At 43.2% G+C, this 23470-nt stretch overlaps 1 protein-coding gene across 2 annotated transcripts; it reads left to right on the top strand.

The window, feature by feature from the left end:
* Window positions 1-733: 733 nt before the first annotated feature.
* On the top strand, window positions 734-21955 carry PSMC5 (proteasome 26S subunit, ATPase 5). 2 transcript variants are annotated; one of them, XM_082271343.1, is made up of 12 exons: window positions 734-859; window positions 4866-4937; window positions 6926-6995; window positions 11828-11925; window positions 12007-12063; window positions 12143-12373; window positions 12464-12590; window positions 13480-13670; window positions 15933-16031; window positions 18659-18769; window positions 20150-20236; window positions 21211-21955. In XM_082271343.1, exons 1-12 carry the CDS (start codon window positions 806-808, stop codon window positions 21262-21264), a joined length of 1251 nt encoding a protein of 416 aa, XP_082127469.1. In that variant the 5' UTR covers window positions 734-805; the 3' UTR covers window positions 21265-21955. The 2 variants fall into 2 exon arrangements, with proteins under 2 accessions (XP_082127469.1, XP_082127470.1); XM_082271344.1 differs by having other exon boundaries at window positions 734-853.
* Window positions 21956-23470: the final 1515 nt, after the last annotated feature.

The following is a 23470-nucleotide window of genomic DNA, read 5'->3' on the forward strand; positions in this document are numbered from 1 at the left end:
GGCGGCCGGCCCCGGGTGTCACCCTGATCTTCCCTGACACCACCCTAATGTGTGGCACCCGGGGCGGACCGCCCCCCCCCCCCCCCAATTCAGGGGACAATAGCAGACTTCGGGCAGAAAGACAAGGTGCATTCTCGGCTCACAAACTTTCATTCAAATTAGACTGTAGCCTGAATCTCATGATACTACACTGCAGCACCGCCCCCACGAGAGCTATGATTGGTTGTGATTAGTCCTGCCTTATGATGGGCATTTTCTGTGTCCAATGAGGTTTAGCAAATTACGGGCAGCCCGAGGCAACACTGATCTCCCGGGAGACTAAATTACACGGGACAGGGTCCTACTTGCCGGGACTGTCCCGCCAAAAACGGGACAGTTGGCAAGTATGCCTATTGGTACGCCACTGCTGGGAAATACTTTTTGAAAGCTAAAAAGTGCGTTTTATATACAACTATATAGATCAGACCAAAATGAGGGACAAATGAGGAGGAAAGAGGGACATTGTTCCAAATCAAGGACAGTCCCTCTAAATCAGTGAGAGTTATGAGCCATGGATGTGGATGCATACAGTAAAAAGTGGAGAGAGCCACTAGGGAAGCCACTGCACGCTTCCTTTTTTTACCTGCAGACAGGAGAGATCGCTCTCACTAGTTCCGCCTCCGTACACAAGGAGGCGCTGTGTCAGTTTGGCTCTCCAGTGTGCTTTAGTGAAATCTCTATGGCTAATGCCGGAAGGGCGGAAGTACGTCAGAGAGTGTAATTGCCGAAGTCCCGCTTCCGGTCCTGAGTCACGGTGAGGCAGAGAATGGCTCCGCCGGGCGATTACAAGATGGTGGGGGAAGCGGTGGAGCAGGTGCGGGTAATATGCGGCTGTATTCTTGATTAGAGCTGTCATTTGTTATGTATTCTCCCCCCCTGTCCATAGCTCCCATGTAGTGTGCCTGTCCCCTGTGCTCCGTGTACTCCAGGCATAGGCTTCCTGGGGCCGGGTGGGTGCTGTGGGACTACACGTCCCAGCAGTTTATGTAGGCGATCCCGGCTAAAGCACATTCATTGTGTGCATCATAAACCCTTTCCATGTATATTCCTTACATTTCTATACAATGCTGATCCCCTCCAACCACTTCCTGTCTGCAGACCCTCCGTGGATGGCTATGGCATTGCTCAGAGTGGGTGACAACACAGGAGAGTGGTTAGGAGACGGGGACGCAGCGTTGTCACCCTGTAACAGGAAGTGCCTAAGCAAGGATTCTTCCTGCTGGATAGCCAACTATGTAACCAGTTTTTTTTAAATGTATGCCTGTATGCTTACTGAATGTTGGGGGGGGGGGGGGGGTTCTGTTACAGGCACAGACAGATGCAGTTTTAGCTTAGCTGAAACTCCTGATCTCTCCCTGCCTGTCTGAGAGAAGATCCACCTGCTTTGTTTACATAAGCAGGCCGGTCTTCTCTTGGTTTCTCCGACGATCGCAGGAGAGCAGCCAAAACCACAGGCACTCCGGTCACGTAGTACTAGGTGACTGGACGCAGCCGAGCCGCCCTGCCACAGTAATATTACGGTGGGTGGTCGGTAAGTGGTTAAGCACTGCTGAGTTTGTTGAGGCCGATCTGCTGACAGCCTTAACCACCGGAAGATTTTACCCCCTTCCTGACCAGGCCCTATTTTGCGATTCGGCACTGCGTGACTTTAACGGACAATTGCGCGGTCGTGCGACGCTGTACCCAAACGAATTTGACGTCCTTTTTTTCCCACAAACAGAGCTTTCTTTTGGTGGTATTTGATCACCTGTGCGATTTTTTGATCATGCGCTATAAACACAAAAAGAGCGACAATTTTGCAAAAATAACAATATTCTTCACATTTTTTATATGAAATTCCCCCCCCAAAAAAAATGTAAAAATCTAAATTTTTTAACATTTTCGGCCAATTTGTTTTATGCTACATATGTTTGGTAAAAAAAAAATCGCAAAAAGCGTATTTTGATTGGTTTGCGCAAAAGTTATCGCGTTTACTATCAAAGGGAAAGATTTTTGTCATTTTTGTTGTTTTTTTTTTTAACGAGTAATGGTGGCAATCTGCGATTTTTTTTTTTTTTGTGGTACTGCGACATTGCGGTGGACAGATCGGACCCTTGACTGACATTTTTGACACTTTTGGGGTTACCAGTGACATTACTACAGTAATCAGTGCTATAAATATATGCACTGTTACTGTAAAATTACACTGGCAGTGAAGGGGTTAACTTTATTTGAGAGGGAGGGGTTATGTGTGTCCCTAGGGGCGTGATTCTAACTGTGATTGGCTGTGGCTACTGGTTTAGGAACAGTGATCAACGGTCCTACATAGTAGAACCGTATGATCATTGTTTCTACACAGGGGAGAATGACAGGCGGCTTGTTTACATCAGCCGCCTGACTTTCTCCCTCTGCACCAATGATCGCCAAGTGACCAGCGGATATTGGGTCCGCCGGTCACACGCGCGGGGGGGGGGTACATGACCACGCGGGAGCGCGCCTCCGGCGGCACACGCTCGCTCCCTAGACCCTCACAGGCTAGTGACGTAGTACTACGTCGCTCTGCCTGTGAGGGGCTGACTGCTGACGTAAATAGTCTCGCGGCAGTCGACAAGTGGTTAAAGGGGCATTTTGGGCCTCAAGAAATGGGATACATTGGTTTTATTTTCAAAATCTCAGTTTTTTGCTTTATATAGTAAGTTAATAAAAAGCCTGGTGGTTATTAATTAGCACCAAAAGAAAGCTCTATCTGTCTCCGCTTTGGTTATAGTACTCTGGGTCACAGACCTGCACAGATATGGAGACAAGGAACTCTGGTATTCCTTGCATGCTTATGCATCTCTGACTCAAATGTATTGAAGGCGGAGAGAGCCAGGCGACTAGCATTTTCAGACAGATGGCTAGTATTGGTAGCCCACATGTTTCTCTGATAACAGGGGTATTGTAGGTGAACTATTCAAAACACACTGGGGGAGATTCACTAAAACTGGACTGTGAAAAATCTGCTGCAGCTCTGCAAAGAAATCAACCAGCTTCCATGTTTTAGGCCCCTTTCACACGGGGCAGATCCACTCGGTGGATTTTGCTAGTTCAGCGGCGATCGCTCCGTTGATCCCCACTGAGCAGGCGGATGATAGGTCTGCCTCTGCTCACTGTGCAGAGATGGACCTGTCAGAGCCCTGCTCTCTTCTATGGGGAGATTGGATGAAAACGGACATCATGTATCGCCATCCGTGTGTTTTAGGCGGATCTGATCGGATGACAGACAGGTGTCAGCGGACATATCTCTGCTGACATCTGCCTCTCCATTGAGGAGAATGGGTGGCCCGATCAGGTCCGCCTGGAAAACGGACAGGTGGACTTGATTGGTCCCATCGTGTGAAAGGGGCCTTAGGGCTCTTTCACACAGTATGTCCGTCAGACGGACTCCGTTTATTTCAGCGGGGGATCAATCTGCCGATCCCCCGCTGAGCAGGAGAATGACAGCTGTTCTCTGCACTGTGTGTGGAGGCACAGCTGTCAGAGCCCCATACATCTCTATGGGGGAATTGGATGGGAACGGACTGTCAGTCATCCGATCTGATCCGCTGGACGCATGGAAAATAGGGTTTCCATCCGTCCATATTTGACGGATCGGATGTCAGCGGACATGTCTCCACTGACATCCGATGCCCCATAGGAATGCATGGGGGGACCGTTCATATCCACCAAAAAAAAACTGACAGGCGGATCTGAACGGTCTGCCTGTGTGAAAGGGGCTGTATCGTCAAAGCTTAATTGAACAAGCTGAAGTTAGAAGCTGATTGGCTACCATGCACAGCTGCACCAGATTCTGAGTGTTCCAGTTTTAGTAAGGCCGGGTTCACATATGTGTGGCCGTGGGTTCGTGCCTGGGGTCAGGCAAAAATTTGGACCTGAACTGCACCTGAACTGCACCTGAACTGGACCCAAAGGCGCACAGGACCCGTTCACAATCCGCCTTTCGGCTGCCCTGGACCTGTGTGAACCCGCTCCATTGAGAGCCGATAACACTCGCATGTCATGCGAATTTGCTATGGGGAAACCCACATCCAATTCACACATAAGTGAACTCAGCGTTATTCTCATTTACTTTTACATATACACTTGGTATACATATTACTGTCACCAGCATTGTTTGATGGTACTGATATTATGATGGAATAGTCTTTCCATAAAGCCTTGATTGGAGCTTTTCATCAGTCTTTACTACATTGTAGCAGCATGGAGTTTGCATGTTCTCAAAGTTTTTCTATGGATTTTCCTCCAAATACTTTTTCCTTCCTGAGGCTTTCTCCCGAACTCCAAAAATATGCTAGTATGGTAATTTGCTCCTGTTTAAATGGGTCCCTAACATGTGCAAGCTGGGTAATTTGGGGGGGGGGGGTTAGGAAAGGCTTCCTAACCTATCTAGTAAAAAAAAAAAAAATATTGCCAAAACATTTCTATAGAAAAACGTTCTAAGCATTTTATCAGACATGGTGCCCAGAGAGCTGACCCATAGAATCACTGAGTGCTACATAGAACTGAGAGGATATTTCCATACATCATGGAACACACATTGGTATACCTAGGAGTTGTGTTGTGTAAAAGCAGATTGATAAATATTAATCTTGTGTCCCACAGTTGTTGTTATAAACAGTTTTAAATTGAATGCAAATCTCTAGTTGTCTTTAATTTGTGTTCCCCGTGTTCTGTTTAACAAGCTGTCAATGTCATCTGGTAATATGGAACATCGGGCTTTCCTTAAGTTTTATATACCAACAACATTTAGGCTCACAGTTTACTTATACAGGAATGTTCTTCTCACTTTCTCTTCTCTTCTGTAACAGATGGAAATGGACGAGTCACGGGGTGGCACTGGCCTACGCCAGTATTATTTGTCTAAAATTGAGGATCTCCAGGTAAGGTTCTTTGTTTTTATAGCATTGTCCTAAGTAATAATCAGAATTCTCAAGGAGAATATAGAAAAGTTCTAAATCCCCTTCATTTGCCCTCTGTTTGTATTTTATTGTCATTGTGCAGAAGCAATATAGGTGTGTTACAATAGGTATAGCCAATGCTTTCTTGGCCATACTTCTCTTCTAGGTCACAGGATTGCATATTATTTCTGCACTCCTGTGACTCGGATTCAGCCAACAGCAGGTTAAAGCCTCACCTGCTGTCTCAGAGCCAGGCCCGGGAGGGATCCCAACTTTTTGCTTTGGGATCCACCTAGATAGCTCACCCCCTGCACAGCCTGGCGCTCCAAGGACTGAAGGGGCAGAGTGCTGGTGATTGACAGTCACCACTCCCTGCTCAGTGAAGACGAAGAACTGAGCGCTCAGCGGTTAAAGCCTGCCGTGTCAGCTGACATCTCAGAGCCAGGCTCGGGAGGCATCCCAACTTTTTGCTTCCTCACCAGCAGCTCATCCCCTGCACAGCCTAGCGCTCCAAGGACTGGAGGGGCAGAGCAGAGTGCCGGTGATTGACAGTCACCACTCCCTGCTCAATGGAGACGAAGAACTGAGCGTTCAGCGGTCATGTGATCGCTCCGTTCTCAGTCTTAGTGCCAACGGGGGGATCAGCTGCAGCATCAGACCAATGCTGCGGCCACATAGGTGAATATAGATGTTTCTTTTTTTCGATATCGCGCACTTCTTTTAATGCAATAATTGGTACAAAGCAGAATAAATGTGGGGAAAACATTATTTGACTGCCAGGTCTAAAGGATAAGTTCACTTTTAACAAAAAATAATAAATGCACATTTTTTTTGTAGGTAAAAAATGTGCATTTACTGTTTTTGTTTTAGGAGCCTGAAACGCATTGCACCCACGATTAGTGGATCACTGGTGCCATGCGGGTCTCCTTCAGACTCAGTGTGAGCTGTCTGGCTGTCCATCAGGTAGAGATGCCGTTTTACACTGACAGGCACAATCCATGAACTACCACAGTGCTAACCAGCATCATGGTAGTTCATTGAAAACTACAAGCCGGAGGGAGAGGGGTCAGATGCTGAACATGTTACACCCTAAATATGGGTGTAACATATAACAAGTTCAGAAAGGTGAAAGAAGTATTAAACCCAAAAGCAAACATTAAGGCTACATTCACACCTGAGCGTAGCGTTTTCGGGCGTTTTTTACCGCGATTTTTACCGCGATTTTTACTGCGATTTACAGGCGTTTTTTGTGCAGGCGTTTTTTGATTGAATAGATACCAATGGAAAACGCCTGTAATCTGCCCAAAAAGAAGCTCATGTACTTTTTTTGAGCGTTGGGCGTTTTGTAAACAGCGTCAAAACGCTCAGATGTGAACAGGGGCCATTGAAATGAATAGGATTTGTCTTGTTGGGCATTTTGAGAGCTGATCCTAGAGCAGAAAAACTCCCCAAAAACGCCCCAAAACGCCTACATGTGAACGGAGCCTTATTATATTTCAGTTTACCAATTCTGTGATGAAGTGACGGCTTCATTCATTTTTCTTTTTTAGACTTTCCTACTTTTATTTTTATTTGATGATCTGGCCAGTAAGTCTGTTTTTAAACAGAACAAGCTCTCCTGGAAATGTATCGGAGTGTTGAGACACAGCATTTACTACTGACAGGAGTGCTTGCAATAATCAGCCTTTATCCCAGAAGAAGAAAAAACTGTTGCTGCAGTGTGAGCTGGAGTTTGGCTTTAATGTAATAGTGTGATTAAATCTGCTAGTCAATCTAACACTTGACAATGCTGCTGCCCTGTGCTCCTTCATCCAGAGTGGTGTCTCTCTAATACAGGAGGTGTGTTACTGGCCAGATCACCAGGTGAAAACAGAGAAAAAAGCCTTAAGAAAACAAATGCAGCCACCATGCTATGGAAGTTTTTCATGTTTTCATTCAGCTTTTATATAACCATGTTTTTTATTCTCTAGTTGGTTGTCAATGAAAAAAGCCAAAATTTAAGACGTCTTCAAGCTCAAAGAAATGAGTTGAATGCTAAAGGTAAACAACATTTGTATTCCACATTACCCATCTGTGACTCTTTGTACAGGAGATTTTTTTTTTAATAAATGGTGAACAATTTATTTATATATACAATGTATTGTCAAAAGTATTGGGACACTTTTACATTCACATGAACTTTAGTGGCATCCCAGTCTTAGTCTGTAGGGTTCAATATGGAGTCGGCCCACCCTTTGCAGCTATAACAGCTTCAACTCTTCTGGGAAGGCTGTCCACAAGGTTTAGGAGTGTGTCTATGGGAATGTTTGACCATTCTTCAAGAAGCACGTTTGTGAGGTCAGGCACTGATGTTGGAGAGAAGGCCTGGCTCACAGTCTCCGCTGTAATTCATCTCAAAAAGGGTTTTCTATCTGTTTGAGGTCAGGACTCTGTGCAGGCCAGACAATTTCCTCCACCCCAAACTCGCTCATCCATGTCTTTATGGACCTTGTTTGTGCACTGGTGTGCAGTCATGTTGGATGAGGAAGAAGCCATCCACAAACAGTTCCCACAAAGTTAGGAGCATGAAATTGCCCAAAATGTCTTGATATGCTGACGCCTTAAGAGTTCCCTTTACTGGAACTAAGGGACCAACCCTGAAAAACAACCCCACACCATAACCCCCCCCCCCCCCAAACAAATGATTTGGACCAGTGCACAAAGCAAGGCCCATAAAGACATGGATGAGCAAGTTTGGGGTAGAGGAACTTGACTGGCCTGCACATAGTCCTGACCTCAACCCGATAGAACACCTTTGGGATGAATTAGACTGTAACAAACTGTGAGCCAGGCAGTGCTGTGGAGTCGGAAGTACAAAAAACTGAGGAGTCGGAACATTTATCTACTGACTCCACAGCCCTGGAGCCAGGCCTTCTCGTCAATCAGGGCCTGACCTCACAAATGCGCTTCTGGAATAATCCTGAAACATTCAGAGTTGAAGCTGTTATAGCTGCAAAGGGTGGGCCAACTCAATATTAAACCCTATGGACTATGGCTGGGATGCCATTAAAGTTAATGAGCGTGTAAAGGCAGGCGTCCCAATACTTTTGGTAATATGGTGTATATTCCTCCTAACAAGTCTATAGGAATATGATCACATGCCACAATATACAGCAGCAGTGCAATTAAAAATAAAACAATATAATTTATTGTTAAAATCCAGTCCTTGAACTCTAGTCGAGTGACTGACTATACCCTGGGATGGTTTCTCAAAGTCTGCCTTAGAGGGAGAATGTGATGAGTGAACTGCAGGCAGGCTAGGAAATGTCATCTGTCTTTCTGAGTAATCAGTTGTGGTGTTCTGGCTGGTCACGCAGTAACATGACCTTGCTCACCCTGGATTGTCATCTAGGAATATGACGTCTGGAAAAATATTGGTATTTTGCTGTGGAAGGAATGCTGTTAGTGACAGCCCCTTGTGACCTAGAAAAGACGAGGTAAAGTTGTCATGATTCCTTGGAGGGGCCTGTGGACAGAAATTGGGAATTCGCTCTGCTCTGTTTGCACTGTGCAATTAATATAATGTCTCATAGAATGATATTTGGAAAGCGCAGCATATGCAAATTAATACATTTAGATGAAAGATATTGTGCAACATGTGCAAACAATTGACATTAAAGTGCAGGTGCTCAAATAGTGTAAAAAAAAAAAAAAAAGATTCCACCGAACAATTAATACACAAGGCATATACTAGTCCGACCTGAGCCATAATAGAAGTGAGCGATATTTGATTCACAATCCACAGCTCTCCTTGCAACACATGCAAAATAAAGTGCATGTGCTAAGCAAGAAAAGTAAAGTGCAACATATACTAAAAATGATGTGCAAATAATTAACATTGAAGTGCGTGTGCTCCAATAACCATGAACCATAGCTAGTCCACAGTAATCTGTGCTAATAATAACAGTCCAAAGATTCCTTAATTGGTACACAGTCTCCCGCTCTCCTAGTTGGTGCTTATGGTGATATCAATAGGAAGCAGTATTTTGTATTATCTCAATTTATCGCAGCCAGAGGATAGTGCAACCACAGGCAGTGCCCGGTGTCTCCACTCCTGCTCCCCTTCTGCTATTGCACTCACCAGATGTCTTTCCCCTTTCAACAGGGGTATCCAGCTTTTACAGCTACACCAGGCTGTATGCCTCTGGCAAATTTTCCTTTCAACCTCCAGCGATATCAGTAGAACATGGAAATAGAGTAAACTCCATAGCATGAATCCATATAAAAAGATTTTATTTAAGAAATCACAATGTACTTACATCAAGGCAAAAAACAGTCTGCTCTTGTCTTTAACATGAAATCTGGGACGCAATGCACATCACGTCCCGGATTTCCTGTTTTTGACGAGCAGACTACTTTAAAATTGCGCCTGCCCGTGGAATGGCGGCAAACTATGGTGCCTAAAATTCTCCATAGGCGATGCTTTAAATGTCTTTACAGGTAACCAGTTTAGAGTGGCACAGGAGGTCTGGTGCTAGAATTATTGCTCACTAATCCATGTCTTTATGAACCTTGCATTGTGCACTGGTCCAAATCATTTGGTGGAGGGAGGGGGGAGGTGTTCTACCAGGTTGAGGTCAGGACTCTGTGCATGTCAGTCAAGTTCCTCCACCCCAAACTCACTCATCTATGTCCTTATTGACCTTGTTTGTGCAGTCATGTTGATGCGCATCACGTCCCGGATTTCTGTTTTTGACAAGAGCAGACTGCTTTAAAATAGCGTCTGCCTGTGGAATGGCGGCAAACTACGGTGCCTAAAATTCTCCATAGGCGATGCTTAAATACGTCTTTACAGGTTACCAGTTTAGAGTGGCACACAAGGTCTGCTGCTTGTTATTATTGCTCGTTGGCGACAATACCTCACGTGTGGTGCGATCACTGTTTACATATGCGTGTGGGAGTAATGTATGCGTTTGCATTTGTGCTTAAGCACGGTGGTGCTTTTAAATTTTTTTTTTTTTGTTCAAACTTTATCAAAAGGGATGAACAACATCCCCTGTGATAGCATGGACTGTGACGGTCCTCTTTATGGAGAGCTTTGTGGTCTTTTAGACTCCAAATCTCTCCTCTGACCCCTTGCAGCCGATCGGACCGAGATCGGTCTGGTCGGCTGCTTCTCTGGCCACTGGTGGCCAGGTAAACAAAGGGGCAGAATCGGAAGTGATGAATACTTGACGTTCTCGGTTTCCAGAGAGAGGGGAATGACATCAGTTCCTCTCTCTTTCCCAGGCAGCTATTGCTGTCGGCCGTATCGCTCCCGGCTTCTGCGATGGGACCGGAGAACCCAGGAGAGGCGGTGGGCTGGGACTATATTCCGCCACCCACAGAAGTAACCCAGTGGCTAATTAATCACTCGGATACCTTCTGCCTGAAAGGGGTTCGCAGGCTGAAAATAATGGTACTGGGATTATGCCTGTAGGTGCAGCCATCATCCCAGTATAACCACTAAAAGGCATATGGGTACGTCATGAAGTGGGTAAAAGTGTAAGTAGCCAGAATTCTTATGTGTTTTGGATTGATTAGGGAAGGTATAGAACTCCTGTGCCCTCATTTCCTGCTGTCTGTGTCCTTTTGGGAGATTTCCCTTTACTTTCTGTCTTGGAGATACTGCAGGTAGTGAGAGGAAATCTCTACAAAGTGAAGTTATTCCCTTCTTGGACAGGTGTCACAAGAAAGATGTCCCCACTGAAAGATGTTCCCAAATCATTCATTTTGATAAGAACTCTAAAGATCGTTTTCTTTCTTGATGAGGGTTAGGCTACTCAACGGGGACCCATAAGCATTAAAAACTTGAGAGGGGTTCTAATCCTTCCATGTGTTGTCCTGCATTGATGTGTGCTGCCATTATCATTGCAATCACTTCTAATGCCAGTCGACTCATTTAAAAGTGGACATTAACTTTTTAGCTGAAGCACTGCACAAATGTAATCTAGTTCCATTAAAAATCATGGCAAACCTGTGCATATGCATTAACGAGCATAATGTGAATGGGGTCTAAGGCCCCTTTCACACACTCCGTCTGTCGGACGGAGTCCGTTTTTCTCAGCGGGGGATCGATTCGCCGATCCCCCGCTGAGGAGGAGGATGACAGCTGTTCTCTGCGCTGTGTGCGAGACACAGCTGTCGGTTCCCCATGCATCTCTATGGGGGAATCGGATGGGAACGGAAATAGGGTTTCCATCTGTCCAGATTTTACGTATCGGATCAGATGTCAGCGGACATGTCTCCGCTGACATCCGATGCTCCATAGGGATGCATGGGGGGACCGTTCAGATCCGCCAAAAAAACGGACAGGCGGATCTGAACGGTCCACCTGTGTGAAAGGGGCCTAAATGTCTGGGGAGTTTTTAGTTAATTGTATTTTTTCACCTGCTTTCTCTGTGAATACAGATGTTAAACTTTATATTACAATCTCTGCATGGGTTTAATATTTGTTGAGTTTATAGCAAACTTTTCATGACTCCTAGAGCGGGGCTCAGCCCTTCCCCCACTCCCTCCTCACTGGCTGTGATTGACAGCAGCAGAAGCCAATGGCACGGAGAAGGGTTTTTGTTACCCTACTGCATAGAAGGCTTTACCTTTAGGACGACTTTGATATGACTGAGGCAAAGTTGATGGATATAAAAAGCCATTGCTTTTCAAAACCAAACTACAGTTGTTGCCTGTAAAGATTTTGTCTTGATGAGGGAGGAAGATTTTGCTGCCTTAAAGTGTCTTTGCAGAGAAATGCACACCTGTTTTTAGGTATGAGGGGGCCAACACAAATACCTATGTTAGATTTGCTAATATCTAGAAGACCCGCGTTTTAAACGACTTTTATGAATTCTTTTTAGTACGTCTTCTGCGTGAAGAGCTGCAGTTGCTTCAGGAACAGGGCTCTTATGTGGGTGAGGTGGTCAGGGCAATGGATAAGAAGAAGGTGCTCGTCAAGGTAAGCAGTCTTATCCTCCCAGCCTAACTCTCTTCCATTGTTATGTGAACTATCCATAAAGCTGCCTGTACTGTCTTCTAGGTCCACCCAGAAGGGAAGTTTGTGGTGGATATTGATAAGAATATTGACATCAATGATGTGAGTATTTTAGATGGATCAAAATGATGGTATAGTAACATTTATATTTACTGCATTACTGACCCCAGGATCTCCATAGGTAACGCCAAATTGCAGAGTAGCTCTGAGGAATGACAGTTACACCCTGCATAAGATTTTGCCCAACAAGGTGGACCCCTTGGTGTCACTGATGATGGTTGAGAAAGTTCCAGATTCTACCTATGAAATGATTGGTGGCTTAGATAAGCAAATCAAAGAAATCAAGGAAGTTATTGAGCTGCCTGTCAAACATCCAGAGCTGTTTGAGGCCCTGGGGATTGCCCAGCCTAAGGTTTGTTCTTTCCCCTAAAATTATGACATAAATTTAATTTTTGCTGCTGTTGGTTGTTGCTTTTTAATTCTTTACACTTTGTTCTTTCAGGGAGTGCTGCTTTATGGGCCACCTGGTACAGGGAAGACTCTGCTGGCCCGTGCAGTTGCTCATCACACAGACTGCACATTTATTCGTGTGTCAGGATCTGAACTTGTACAAAAGTTCATTGGAGAAGGTAAAAGAACACATCCATACAACACAATCACTGTGCCGTATTTTTAAAGATGATCTGTCAATGCTGTTACCAAATTGCATGAATAAATTCCCAATATATCATAATATGCAGCAATAGTATAATAAAAAAATTAAAAAAAAAGAGTAATTAAGCTCCTGACGTGACATGGCTTAAAAAAATACAGTGATACCTCGGTTCATGAACGCTTCTGTTCACGAACAACTCGGTTCACGAACAGAAAAGTTCATAAAAATATGCTTCGGTTCACAAACAGGAGCCGCGGCCATTTTAATGCTATTTCCAGGCTGTCACATGGTAGTGACTTCCTGTAGGAAGATCGTGGAGAGAAGAAGCGACACAGAAAGAAGTACTGTGAAGACACTTTCAGTGACTTTTTGCTTTTTGGTGTGCTTTTTAGCACATACTGTACTACTGTACAGTACTTCTGTACAATACTGTACTTACTGTATTGTACAGTTCACCCGTTTGAGTGCTTACTGTACTGGACTGCCAACATGGCTCCCAAGAAGCATGTATTGTAATTTGTTTCATAGTTTTTGTGCTTCAAAAACCAAACAAAAAAGGTCAGAACGGATTAACCGGATTTACATTGAACCCTATGGGAAAATGTGCCTCGGTTCACGACCAATTTGGTTCGCGACCAGAGTCAGTTCACGAATTAAGTTCGTGAACCGAGGTATCACTGTAAATATATATTGCAACCTCTTAATAAATAAAGGAATTTAAAAATAAATATATATTTAAATTAAAGAGGGGCCAGTCTTGATGGATCGCTGGGTCTTTTTTTCTGTTGTCACTCTTTTGTGTTTCTATTGACTATCAGATTAGTGTGTAGACCTCTACACTAACCAGTATTGTAAATTTGCAGGGGCCCGCATGGTGCGTGAACTCTTTGTAATGGCTCGTGAACATGCTCCCTCAATTATATTCATGGATGAGATTGATTCTATTGGATCTTCGCGGTTAGAAGGAGGGTCTGGCGGTGATAGTGAGGTCCAGCGTACAATGCTTGAGCTGCTGAATCAGTTGGATGGCTTTGAGGCAACCAAGAACATCAAGGTAGATTTGGATAAAGAACAGAGATAACAATGGGTCTTGATGATTGTCCTTAGTGAACATGTTCATAGCCTACTCATGTTAAATCAATGCACCCCCTTTTTAGATCCACATACACTCCTTTCTTAAGGGGGTGTAAGTACATGCAGTTGCTACAATTTTTTTTTTTTTTTTTGTACTGGGTTCTGTTTTAGGTTTGCTTGGAGAGCTACCTACAGTTGAAATCTGGTATTGCTAAACAATTTGAAAGTACAGTTATTCTTTGTGGCAGAAGACGTATCATCTGTCCTGGGGTGGTTGATTTCTGTCCCTTGCCTGCCTTATACTGTCTATGAGGGTGCTGATTACTTACACCTCTGCTTATATGCCACAGGTTTTTGATCCCTCACTTAGAACATCTTGCAAGTGTATTCAATAATAAATTGAAAAGTAGTAAATATATATTTTTAATTTAATATCCCCCTCCCTTTAAAATATATGCACTGTTATTATTATTTGCATTTATATAGCGCCAACAAATTCTGTATTCTTTAAGGATAGTTTACAGACAGGTATGGTGCCAGCTGATTGGAAAAAAGCCAACGTGGTACCAATATTTAAAAAGGGGCCGAGATATATCCCGGGTAACTATAGGCCGGTCAGCCTAACATCAGTAGTCTGCAAAATTTTGGAGGGGATGATAAGGGACCACATACAAGACTTTAGTAATGAAAACGGTATTATAAGTAGTAATCAGCATGGATTCATGAAAAATCGTTCATGCCAAACCAATCTATTAACCTTCTACGATGAAGTGAGCTGCCACCTAGATAAAGGTAAGCCTGTGGATGTGGTGTATCTGGACTTTGCAAAGGCCTTTGACACCGTTCCCCACAAACGCTTACTGTACAAACTAAGGAAGGTAGGTATGGACCATAGGGTGGGTACCTGGATAGAGAACTGGCTCCAGGGGAGAGTCCAGAGGGTGGTGATTAATGGGGAGTACTCTGATTGGGCGGGTGTGGAAAGTGGGGTCCCCCAGGGTTCTGTCCTGGGACCAATCCTGTTTAATTTATTCATAAATGATCTAGAGGAGGGGATATCTAGTACAATCTCAGTATTTGCAGATGATACTAAATTAGGCATGCCAATATCTTCTATGCAGGATGTGGAAATCTTGCAAGCAGACCTGAACAAAATAACTGGGTGGGCAACTACATGGCAGATGAGATTTAATGTAGAAAAATGTAAAGTAATGCACTTGGGGGCCAGTAACCAGAAAGCAAGCTACTCACTTGGGGGGGAACCTCTGGGTGAGTCTAGGATGGAAAGGGACCTGGGGGTACTGGTAGACAACAGGCTTGAAAGTGGCATGCAATGCCAAGCCGCTGCAAGCAAAGCCAACAGAATACTGGGTTGTATAAAAAAGGGGATTCACTCCAGAAATAAAGAGATTATTCTTCCACTCTACAAGACTCTGGTCCGGCCACATCTGGAGTATGCTGTCCAGTTCTGGGCACCGGTCCTCAGGAAGGATGTGCTGGAATTGGAGAAAGTCCAGAGAAGGGCAACAAAAATAATTAGGGGAATGGAGGACATCAGCTATGAGGAAAGACTACAAGCACTGAACTTATTCTCTCTGGAGAAGAGACGATTGAGGGGGGGATATGATATCAATGTACAAATACTGTACTGGCGACCCTAGCATAAGGAACAAACTATTAAGAGAAAGGGAATACAATAAGACACGTGGCCACTCACTAAAACTTGAGGAAAGGCGGTTTAACCTTAAAGTGCGTAAGGGGTTCTTCACTGTAAGAGCGGTAAGGATGTGGAATTCTCTTCCGCAAGCAGTCGTATCAGCGGGGAGCCTTGATAGTTTCAAAAAACTATTGGATGGACACCTTAAAGACCACAACATACAGGGGTATACAATGTACGGTTAAAAGCAAACACACACACACACATCATAGGTTGAACTGGATGGACTTGTGTCTTTTTTCAGCCTCACTAACTATGTAACTATGTAGCGCTTTACAATATTCAATTACAAGCAAGTGGGTCCCGAAAAATAACTGTATTCAGAGGTGGGTCTCAGCCTAAAAAAAGTTTAGGAAGCCCTGATATAGAGGATCCCAGTCAAACCTGCAGGAAAAATGTTAGATTGGTAAGGTAGTCTGCTTCAAGTATGTAACAGAAGCTTAAATAAAGTGCAAATGCATATTTTAAATTTGTGTTAACTAGTTAACTAGGTCGTCCTTTTATTCGTTGTTACTTTTTTCTCAGGTCATCATGGCAACAAACAGAATTGACATTTTGGACTCTGCTCTCCTGCGTCCTGGACGTATTGACAGGAAAATTGAGTTCCCCCCTCCTAATGAGGAGGTAATTAGTTAAAGACTTGCTCATGTACTTATTATTCCTTTGCCTATTTTCATGTACTTGATTTGCTGTTTCAGGTAATTTACCATTTACTTTTGTTCATTTTCTGGAAGATAATTTTCTCATATCAGACCTGTGCTATTTATTTTTTTTACATAATTTATTTTTCATCTTTTAGTAATACAAAAGAACTGATATACAAATGTAGAGGGAAAAACAGATCCAAGTGGGTAGAGACTATAGTTTAGGCTATACGAGTCTAGTGTACAATAAGACCAGGCCTGAGAGCTAAAAGTACACAGGAAATACTAGGATAGTCGTATGCAGTATACCCACCACATACTCTTGTTGACCTATTAATTTTGAAGAATCAAATTAAAATTGTAAAGTAGTACAGCGAATGAGTAATTATCTCCTGTCTGCGCTACAAAACTAGACACTGTGACCTAAATAACGGAAGGAACAAAAAAGGGAAATGGGCTGATCCGGAAGCATACGATTGAAAACTTACTAAGACCGCTTTAGAGACTCCTACCTACAGCAATGTATACAATTGTTTATGGCTGGTTCTCTTTGGTAGTTGTAAAGTGTGTCCAGGTTGCCTACGTTTCATAAATAATTTGTCAAATCTGCCCTGACAGGTATGTACATATTCCTCTGCCTCCATGATGTCATTGACCTGTTTTCATCCTATGCTCTATGGATGGCATATGTGCCCTCTTCCAATAGATTGAACTTAACCCCTTGGTGGCGTTTAGTAAATGAGGAATTATAGTCCCCCATTTTTTTTTTAATACGCCCCCAATAGAGCTGGAGGTGACGTGAAGGAGACATTGTGCCAGGCCATCATTGATTTGTTTGTACAGTAGGGATACCTGAAATCTATTTTTTTTTTTAATTTTAGCCCAGTACGACCTAATCTTGGCACACTCCCACCATATGTGGGCATGAGACCCCTGCTGACCACAATCTCGCCCACATCTGTCTGAGGGATGCGCTAGGGCTAACTGCTTCGGGACCCTATACCACCTCGTTATGAGTTTATAATTAGTCTCTTGTATTTTGGTACGAATAGAGGAGGCATGGACCTAGCTCCGTCTCCCATTCCCTAAGGAATCCAAGACCTGTGAGGGTGCTATACTGTTTCAAAAGTTTATAAGTAGTGGATAGCAATCCCCTATCAATAGACAACTTAAGCCTTAGGGACTCAAAGCCGGTGAAAGGATCTGCTACTCTGTTTACCCTGAATGGTGATGTAGTGTTGTCATTTTTTATTCCTTAAGGCATCCATAGGGGACCTTCCACACACCTCTCTGAATTCCTCCAGTGGGCGTTATTTACAATCCTGCAGGAATTTGATACAACTAGTTTCACCATCAGTGGCCCATGTCCTGAAGAAAGAACCAAAGAAAGCCACCTATGGAGGTACCTGGTGAAGAAAAGGCTCCCTACTTATTCATGGAGTCCCAGAGTTGAAAGTATGGATAGTGAGAAAAGAGGTGGTGTCTGAAAGGCCTTTATATAGATGTGGGACCCAAGGAACAGGAGCCAAATTAAGACCCACCAATGTTACCCCTAGTTTCACTCGGACTTTGAGTAACATGGTGCCTCCAACTAGTCAAAGCTACTGCTCTATAAAAAATTGTTCAACTTGGGGAGGTGTAGCCCACCTTCAGATATAGGATTTGGTACGCCAGTCTACGCTTCGCATTTCGACAGACAAAATGTGTAAAGGTCCGCCTAATGCCACTCTACTATAATTTTATTAGACTGTTAAAAATCAGTCTATATGATATTAACAATGTTTAAGGAACTGCTAAAGGGAACACGAAAAGTGTCCTATGACTAATGCCAGAACAGAATTTAAAACATCGTCTCCGCTTTGGGAAGTGATGTTCAGGTAGAGCTGATTAATCAACAGCTTTACTGTTGTGTTGTCGAAAACTTGTAGCGTTATGTCTGTTAGCAATGTGCAGCAATGGTGCTAATAATGTACCCCAAAAAAATGGTAAAAGTGACTTTCCTTGCTTTTATTCCTTATGAAATGCTTAAGGCAGCTATGTCCAAACTATGGCCCTCAAGCTGTTAAGGAACTATAATTCCCATCATGCCTATTTATGTCTGTGAATAGTCAGAGATTTACAATGCCTCATGGGAATTGTAGTTCCTTAACAGCTGGAAGGCCATAGTTTGGACACCCCTGGCTTAAGGTCTTTCAATTCAGTTTTTAGCCTCATTGTTTCTGTTCTTTATACTAAGCTAAAAGCAGCCACACACATTAAACCAGTACTAGGCACAAGATCCCTTTTATGTGTGCCTATGCCTGGCTGTGATTTCAGAGCTTGTCTCACTAGGCAGTCTCTTTGGAATTGACAAGAAAGGGGAAGACTGTACTTTTGAAAAAAGGATAATCTGATTTATTTGCTTGGGTCTTTTATGCAGTATTGGTGTCACACTAACCTATAGATTTTCTGATTTACGTGAATGGTCTGATGTAAAAGGAAATAATTTTGCCTAGTGTTCAACCCTTCAAGTTTTTTTAATTGAGAAGCTTTGGTTAATTAAAACTGCTACCTTCTCACTTTGTGTATTGGCGGTGACTGCTCTACAATAATCTGTCCTTCACGCAGGCACGTTTGGACATCCTCAAGATCCATTCCCGCAAAATGAACCTGACTCGCGGTATCAACCTGCGCAAGATTGCTGAATTGATGCCTGGTGCATCCGGGGCTGAGGTGAAGGTAAGAGTGCCCCTAATAAGTGGAGAGACTTGCAGTGTACTAAGTGGATGCAAAACGTGGTGACGTGTCTTTGGGCCGGAACCCAGGTCCTTGTAAACAATAGATTAATAGGGAGCAGATGAAATTCTGTAGCACTAGTTGCTGCTTAGAGTCCCAGAATGGAGCCTGAGCACTGGGAACCAGATGTTGTTGTGCAATCATGTCCCCACCACCCCCTCCCCAGACCATTCTGTGTTCAACACCCATTCCCAAAACCACATTCTGAGAATCCCTGAATCTCAAATGCTAGTGGGAATTGAAAGCTTTTCATTCTAGTCCAAGTATTGCTGGGAGTTCTACAGAAATTACTGTGATCTCCTATAATTAATAACAGGCCAGATTCTCAGTGAATAAAAGGAACATCAGCAAGAATGACAGAATCCTTATATGTAGATATTAGAGCAGAAATGGTTCTGCTACATCAACAGTCATTATATAGAAGGCTATCTAGTAAAGTGCCAAAGCCACAAAATATAATTTATGTTAAGAAGAAAATAATTTGCAGACCCCATGGCCTGGCTGCTTGATGTCATTGTTGGCTAAAGCCTCGTACACACGCAACGATTGTTGGCTGTGAATTTTCGGCCAATGTCCGATCGGCCGATTGTCGGCTTGTTAGTATGATGCTTCTGACAACCGACTGCGACTTTTCGGCCGAACAAAATCTGGTGTGCATGCTATAAAATTTTTGTTGGCCATCAGCAGAACGGCCGATTGTTCTTCAGTCAGTACAGATTTCGGCAGACAAAAATGTGATGAGCAAGACTGGGCATGTTTAGAGAAGAAAAAACACACGAAAAGTAAACCAGAACATGACATCACTTCTGAAGTTGGTTTTTGTTGGCCGATAAAATTCGTGTGCAGTCTAGAGCACATTTCAACCAACACTGGACAAAAGACGGCCGATCGGTCGGCCAACAATCGTTGCGTGTGTACGAGGCATAACTTGTGACTTCAGTTCAGAACAGATTCTCTTTAGAGTCAGTCTCGGGATAAAAAGATTACGAACTCCCTTAAGTTACTATAGTGCCTGGATGCAGGAAGCTACAAATTTTTATTTTTTTTTTCTGAATGCAATTCCATTTACTCTGGGGACCATTCTGCGTTCAATGCTTATTCCCAAACATAGCGCCAAACCCTCATTCTGGGACTCCCTGAGCCCCAAATGCTATTGGGAGACAAACTCTTTTTATTTCAGTAAATCTGTAAAATGCCATTGTAAAAGGATTTTTCTACCAAGTAGTAGGTTAATCATGCTAGGCTCACCTTCGGGTTGTATAACAAAATGTAGGCCCTTAGGATGCAAAATAATCTGTATCTGTCATATTAATGTGATTCCAGGGTGTGTGTACGGAGGCTGGGATGTATGCACTACGGGAGAGGAGAGTACATGTCACACAGGAAGACTTTGAAATGGCTGTAGCAAAGGTAAGACTAATGTTCCTGTTATATTTGGAAATATATTCATCAACAACATACCAAACCATTTTGTCCATGAGTGCCTTATCCCTGGATAATGCTCCCGGTACACGCTTATTGGCAGCAAACGGGTTTGTTCGGCAGCTTAATAAAAAACTTGTAGCCATAATGTGAACCCTACCAAGTGTAACAGGTTTTTCATTAGCGGTATGTGCTTCATTGTATAAACAATATGTAATGGCGCTTTTCCACTGCATGGAACCAAGCGGTTCGGCTCGCTTTTGTGCTTTTCCACTGCTGGTACCGCATGGTATGGTGTAGGAACGGTTCGGTACGGCGGCGCTTTTCCACTGCATGGAACCGAACGGTATGGCTCTCAAAAACAGTACCACCTCGATTGTGGTTCCAAGAGGTACCATACCCGGTACCATATCCCACAATCCTTTGCATGCAGTCACTACTAGCCACTGATTGGTCAGAGAATCCCACCCACTTAACTTTAGTACTACTTTAGTGGAAAAGCAAACCATACCGTACCATTCCAACACCGTACCATGCGGTACCAGCAGTGGAAAAGCAAACCGGGCCGAGTAGAGCCGAACCGGTACTTGCAGTGGAAAAGTGCCATAAGGTAGTCCTTGTGCACTTTTCACAATTCATGTCTATCCCAGAGCGGTAATCTCCAATCTGTAAGGTAGTGACTTCGGCTGTTCTGGACTGTACATCTCTTACCAGGTAGACATGGGTACTAAACGCACAGCACCCCCAAGTTTGTTTCCATTTACCTGTAGTGCTCTTCAAGTGTTTCTGGCCTAGGCTGCCCTGGTGGCTGAGCTAACCATTAAAAGAAAAATATTTAAATTCTGCTTGCGGAAGGGGAATGTTAAAGTGGAGTCAACATAATTTTTTGAGTTTAGTTACGCTTTTTCATTTTACACAGTTTTGGTACCTAGAACTAAAGCTTTCCTCCTTCTCTCTTTCAGGTGATGCAGAAAGACAATGAAAAGAATATGTCTATAAAGAAACTTTGGAAATAACAATATCATCGGCAAATCCTTGGAAGATGTCAGCAGTTCATTTTGTTTCTGTGTACAGCTGCTGCATTATGATAGTGCAGTTTGGGTGAAACATCACTTGAAGACTCCTGCCACCATTCTGTAACTTTCAAGCACCTAGGGGGAGTTATTTTAAAGCAAACCCATGGGAAACTTTGAATCTTATCTGTAGCTGATGGCATAAGCTGTGGGCAGCACTAGGGGGCACATTGTGTGTGGGGGGGCGGCTGACGGTTTATGCTATCATGTTTAGCTTATTTAGGTTTTCCAGAAGTTTCCTTTTACCTACCTTAAAATAAATCTTGTATCGATGCTAAGTTTTTAAGCATTGATATGAGACGGATTGGAGAAGCCAGTGATTTTTCAGTCTCTGCTGCTCCCTTTTGTGCCCCAGTTAATCCTATTTAGGAAACCTATAGTGAGAGAAATATGCAGGCTGCTATTGCTGACCTGGAACAAGTATTCAGATAAGGACTCTTTATATACCCCATCTGCATGTTTGTTCCAGGGCAATGACTCAATGGAGGCTGATTTGAGAATCTTCATGTAATATGTTGTCTGAATATTCACTTCAGTTCATAAAAAGCAAATCATGTTTACTTGTTTTCATCTGTACATAATTGGGTAATTGAAGTAAAGAGTCACACAATTTGTGTGAAGATTCTCGACTCCTTTAGTAAATTGGCTCAAAAGTCTTGAAGCCAAAGGGGTTAGCATTACAGTATAAAAGCTGCCATTTTCAGAGGCAGCCCCCCTGTTCTGACAGGTTTACTTTAAGATAGGTGTCCATATGATCACTATAGATGGTAAGGCAGTATGTAAGTGGGAATGGGTTTCAGTATTGTTCTTTTCAGTAATCGTTATACTAAAAATGGCATTTCTTTTTGTAACATTAATAACATTCTGTGATCTGTTTTTAATAAAGAACAGAACAAGTTAAAAAAAAAAAAGACAAAAGCTTTTATTTGTTAAAACATTCAACAGTTTTTGCAGACAACAAGAAATCTTTACTATACACATTTGGTCCCCACTCCCACAGCTATGTAAACTACACAATGTATTAAAGTCGTAGATAAAAATATTTTGTGATTATTTGTTGTACCTGCTGCTTCTAGACATTGCCTGCAGCTGTTTCATGTCCTATGTCTACGTAATGTTACATGTTCTGTGTGGCTGCAACAGAGGCCTTGACTTTTCCTAGCCTACACTTTTATTGGAAATTTTTTTCAGGGCTGACAAAATTGTAGTATATGAAACGGGCCAACCGGCTGGCAGCAAAACACATTAAAATACCTGCTACCATTCAGCACATTTCCTGAAGAGCTGTGCTTTGCATGTTTGTTATCAAGGCATGTTTTACAGGCTTTGTTAGAAGATTTCGTTTACCTATTTTAATTGTACTGCAAAAGTATTGGTCCTTGTCCACTGTTCTTGTTTGACTGTGATGGGGTCATATTCCACAGGGCTTCAGATTACCTAATGTTTAGGCAACTGTAAGGCTTGTCTATTTTAAGGCAGCTATCTACCTAGATGGCTGATTTCTTTTGTAGTGGACCTGCGCAGTTGCAAATATGAAGACTGCCATTTTATATATATATATATAATGCAAGCACTGGAAATACACACAAGGACCCTGAATGCAAATAACAGTGTACTCACACTAGGCAATCCATACTTTCCTTGAGAACGTTTGACCCCCCCAAAGGCTAGTTTGGTTGACTAATGCTATGGCTCTGTATCATGCCCTGGCCTGCTTAAGGAGGTGGACTTGGGTACTTTACACACTCTGATTTCTAACCACCCGCAGAGCATGGAAATCTCACGGTTCATTGGGCTTTACAGAGCACAAAAGCAGGAATTCCTATGGTCTGACCGACAGAGGTGATGACTTAAGCCCTGTACACACGGTCAGAATATCACAAATACTGCTTTCGACGCAATCATACGATAATCTGATCGTTAGTACACAGCTCTCGTCCGAAATTTTACGACGGGACAAACTTGAGAATTTTTCTCGTACCATACCAGAATGTACAATTTTTGTTTAATCAGTACAGTTTTCGTCCAAAAATACAACACAAATACATTACATCACTTCCGAATTTTTATTCTGTCGTACGAGAATTTTCGCACTTTAGTAACCTATTTGTTTTTAATATGGAGACTAGCATCCCAAAAAAAAAAAAGG

The sequence above is a fragment of the Pelophylax lessonae genome, assembly GCF_965119305.1.
Source record: "Pelophylax lessonae genome assembly, chromosome: 11".
In the NCBI taxonomy this organism is placed as follows: domain Eukaryota; kingdom Metazoa; phylum Chordata; class Amphibia; order Anura; family Ranidae; genus Pelophylax; species Pelophylax lessonae.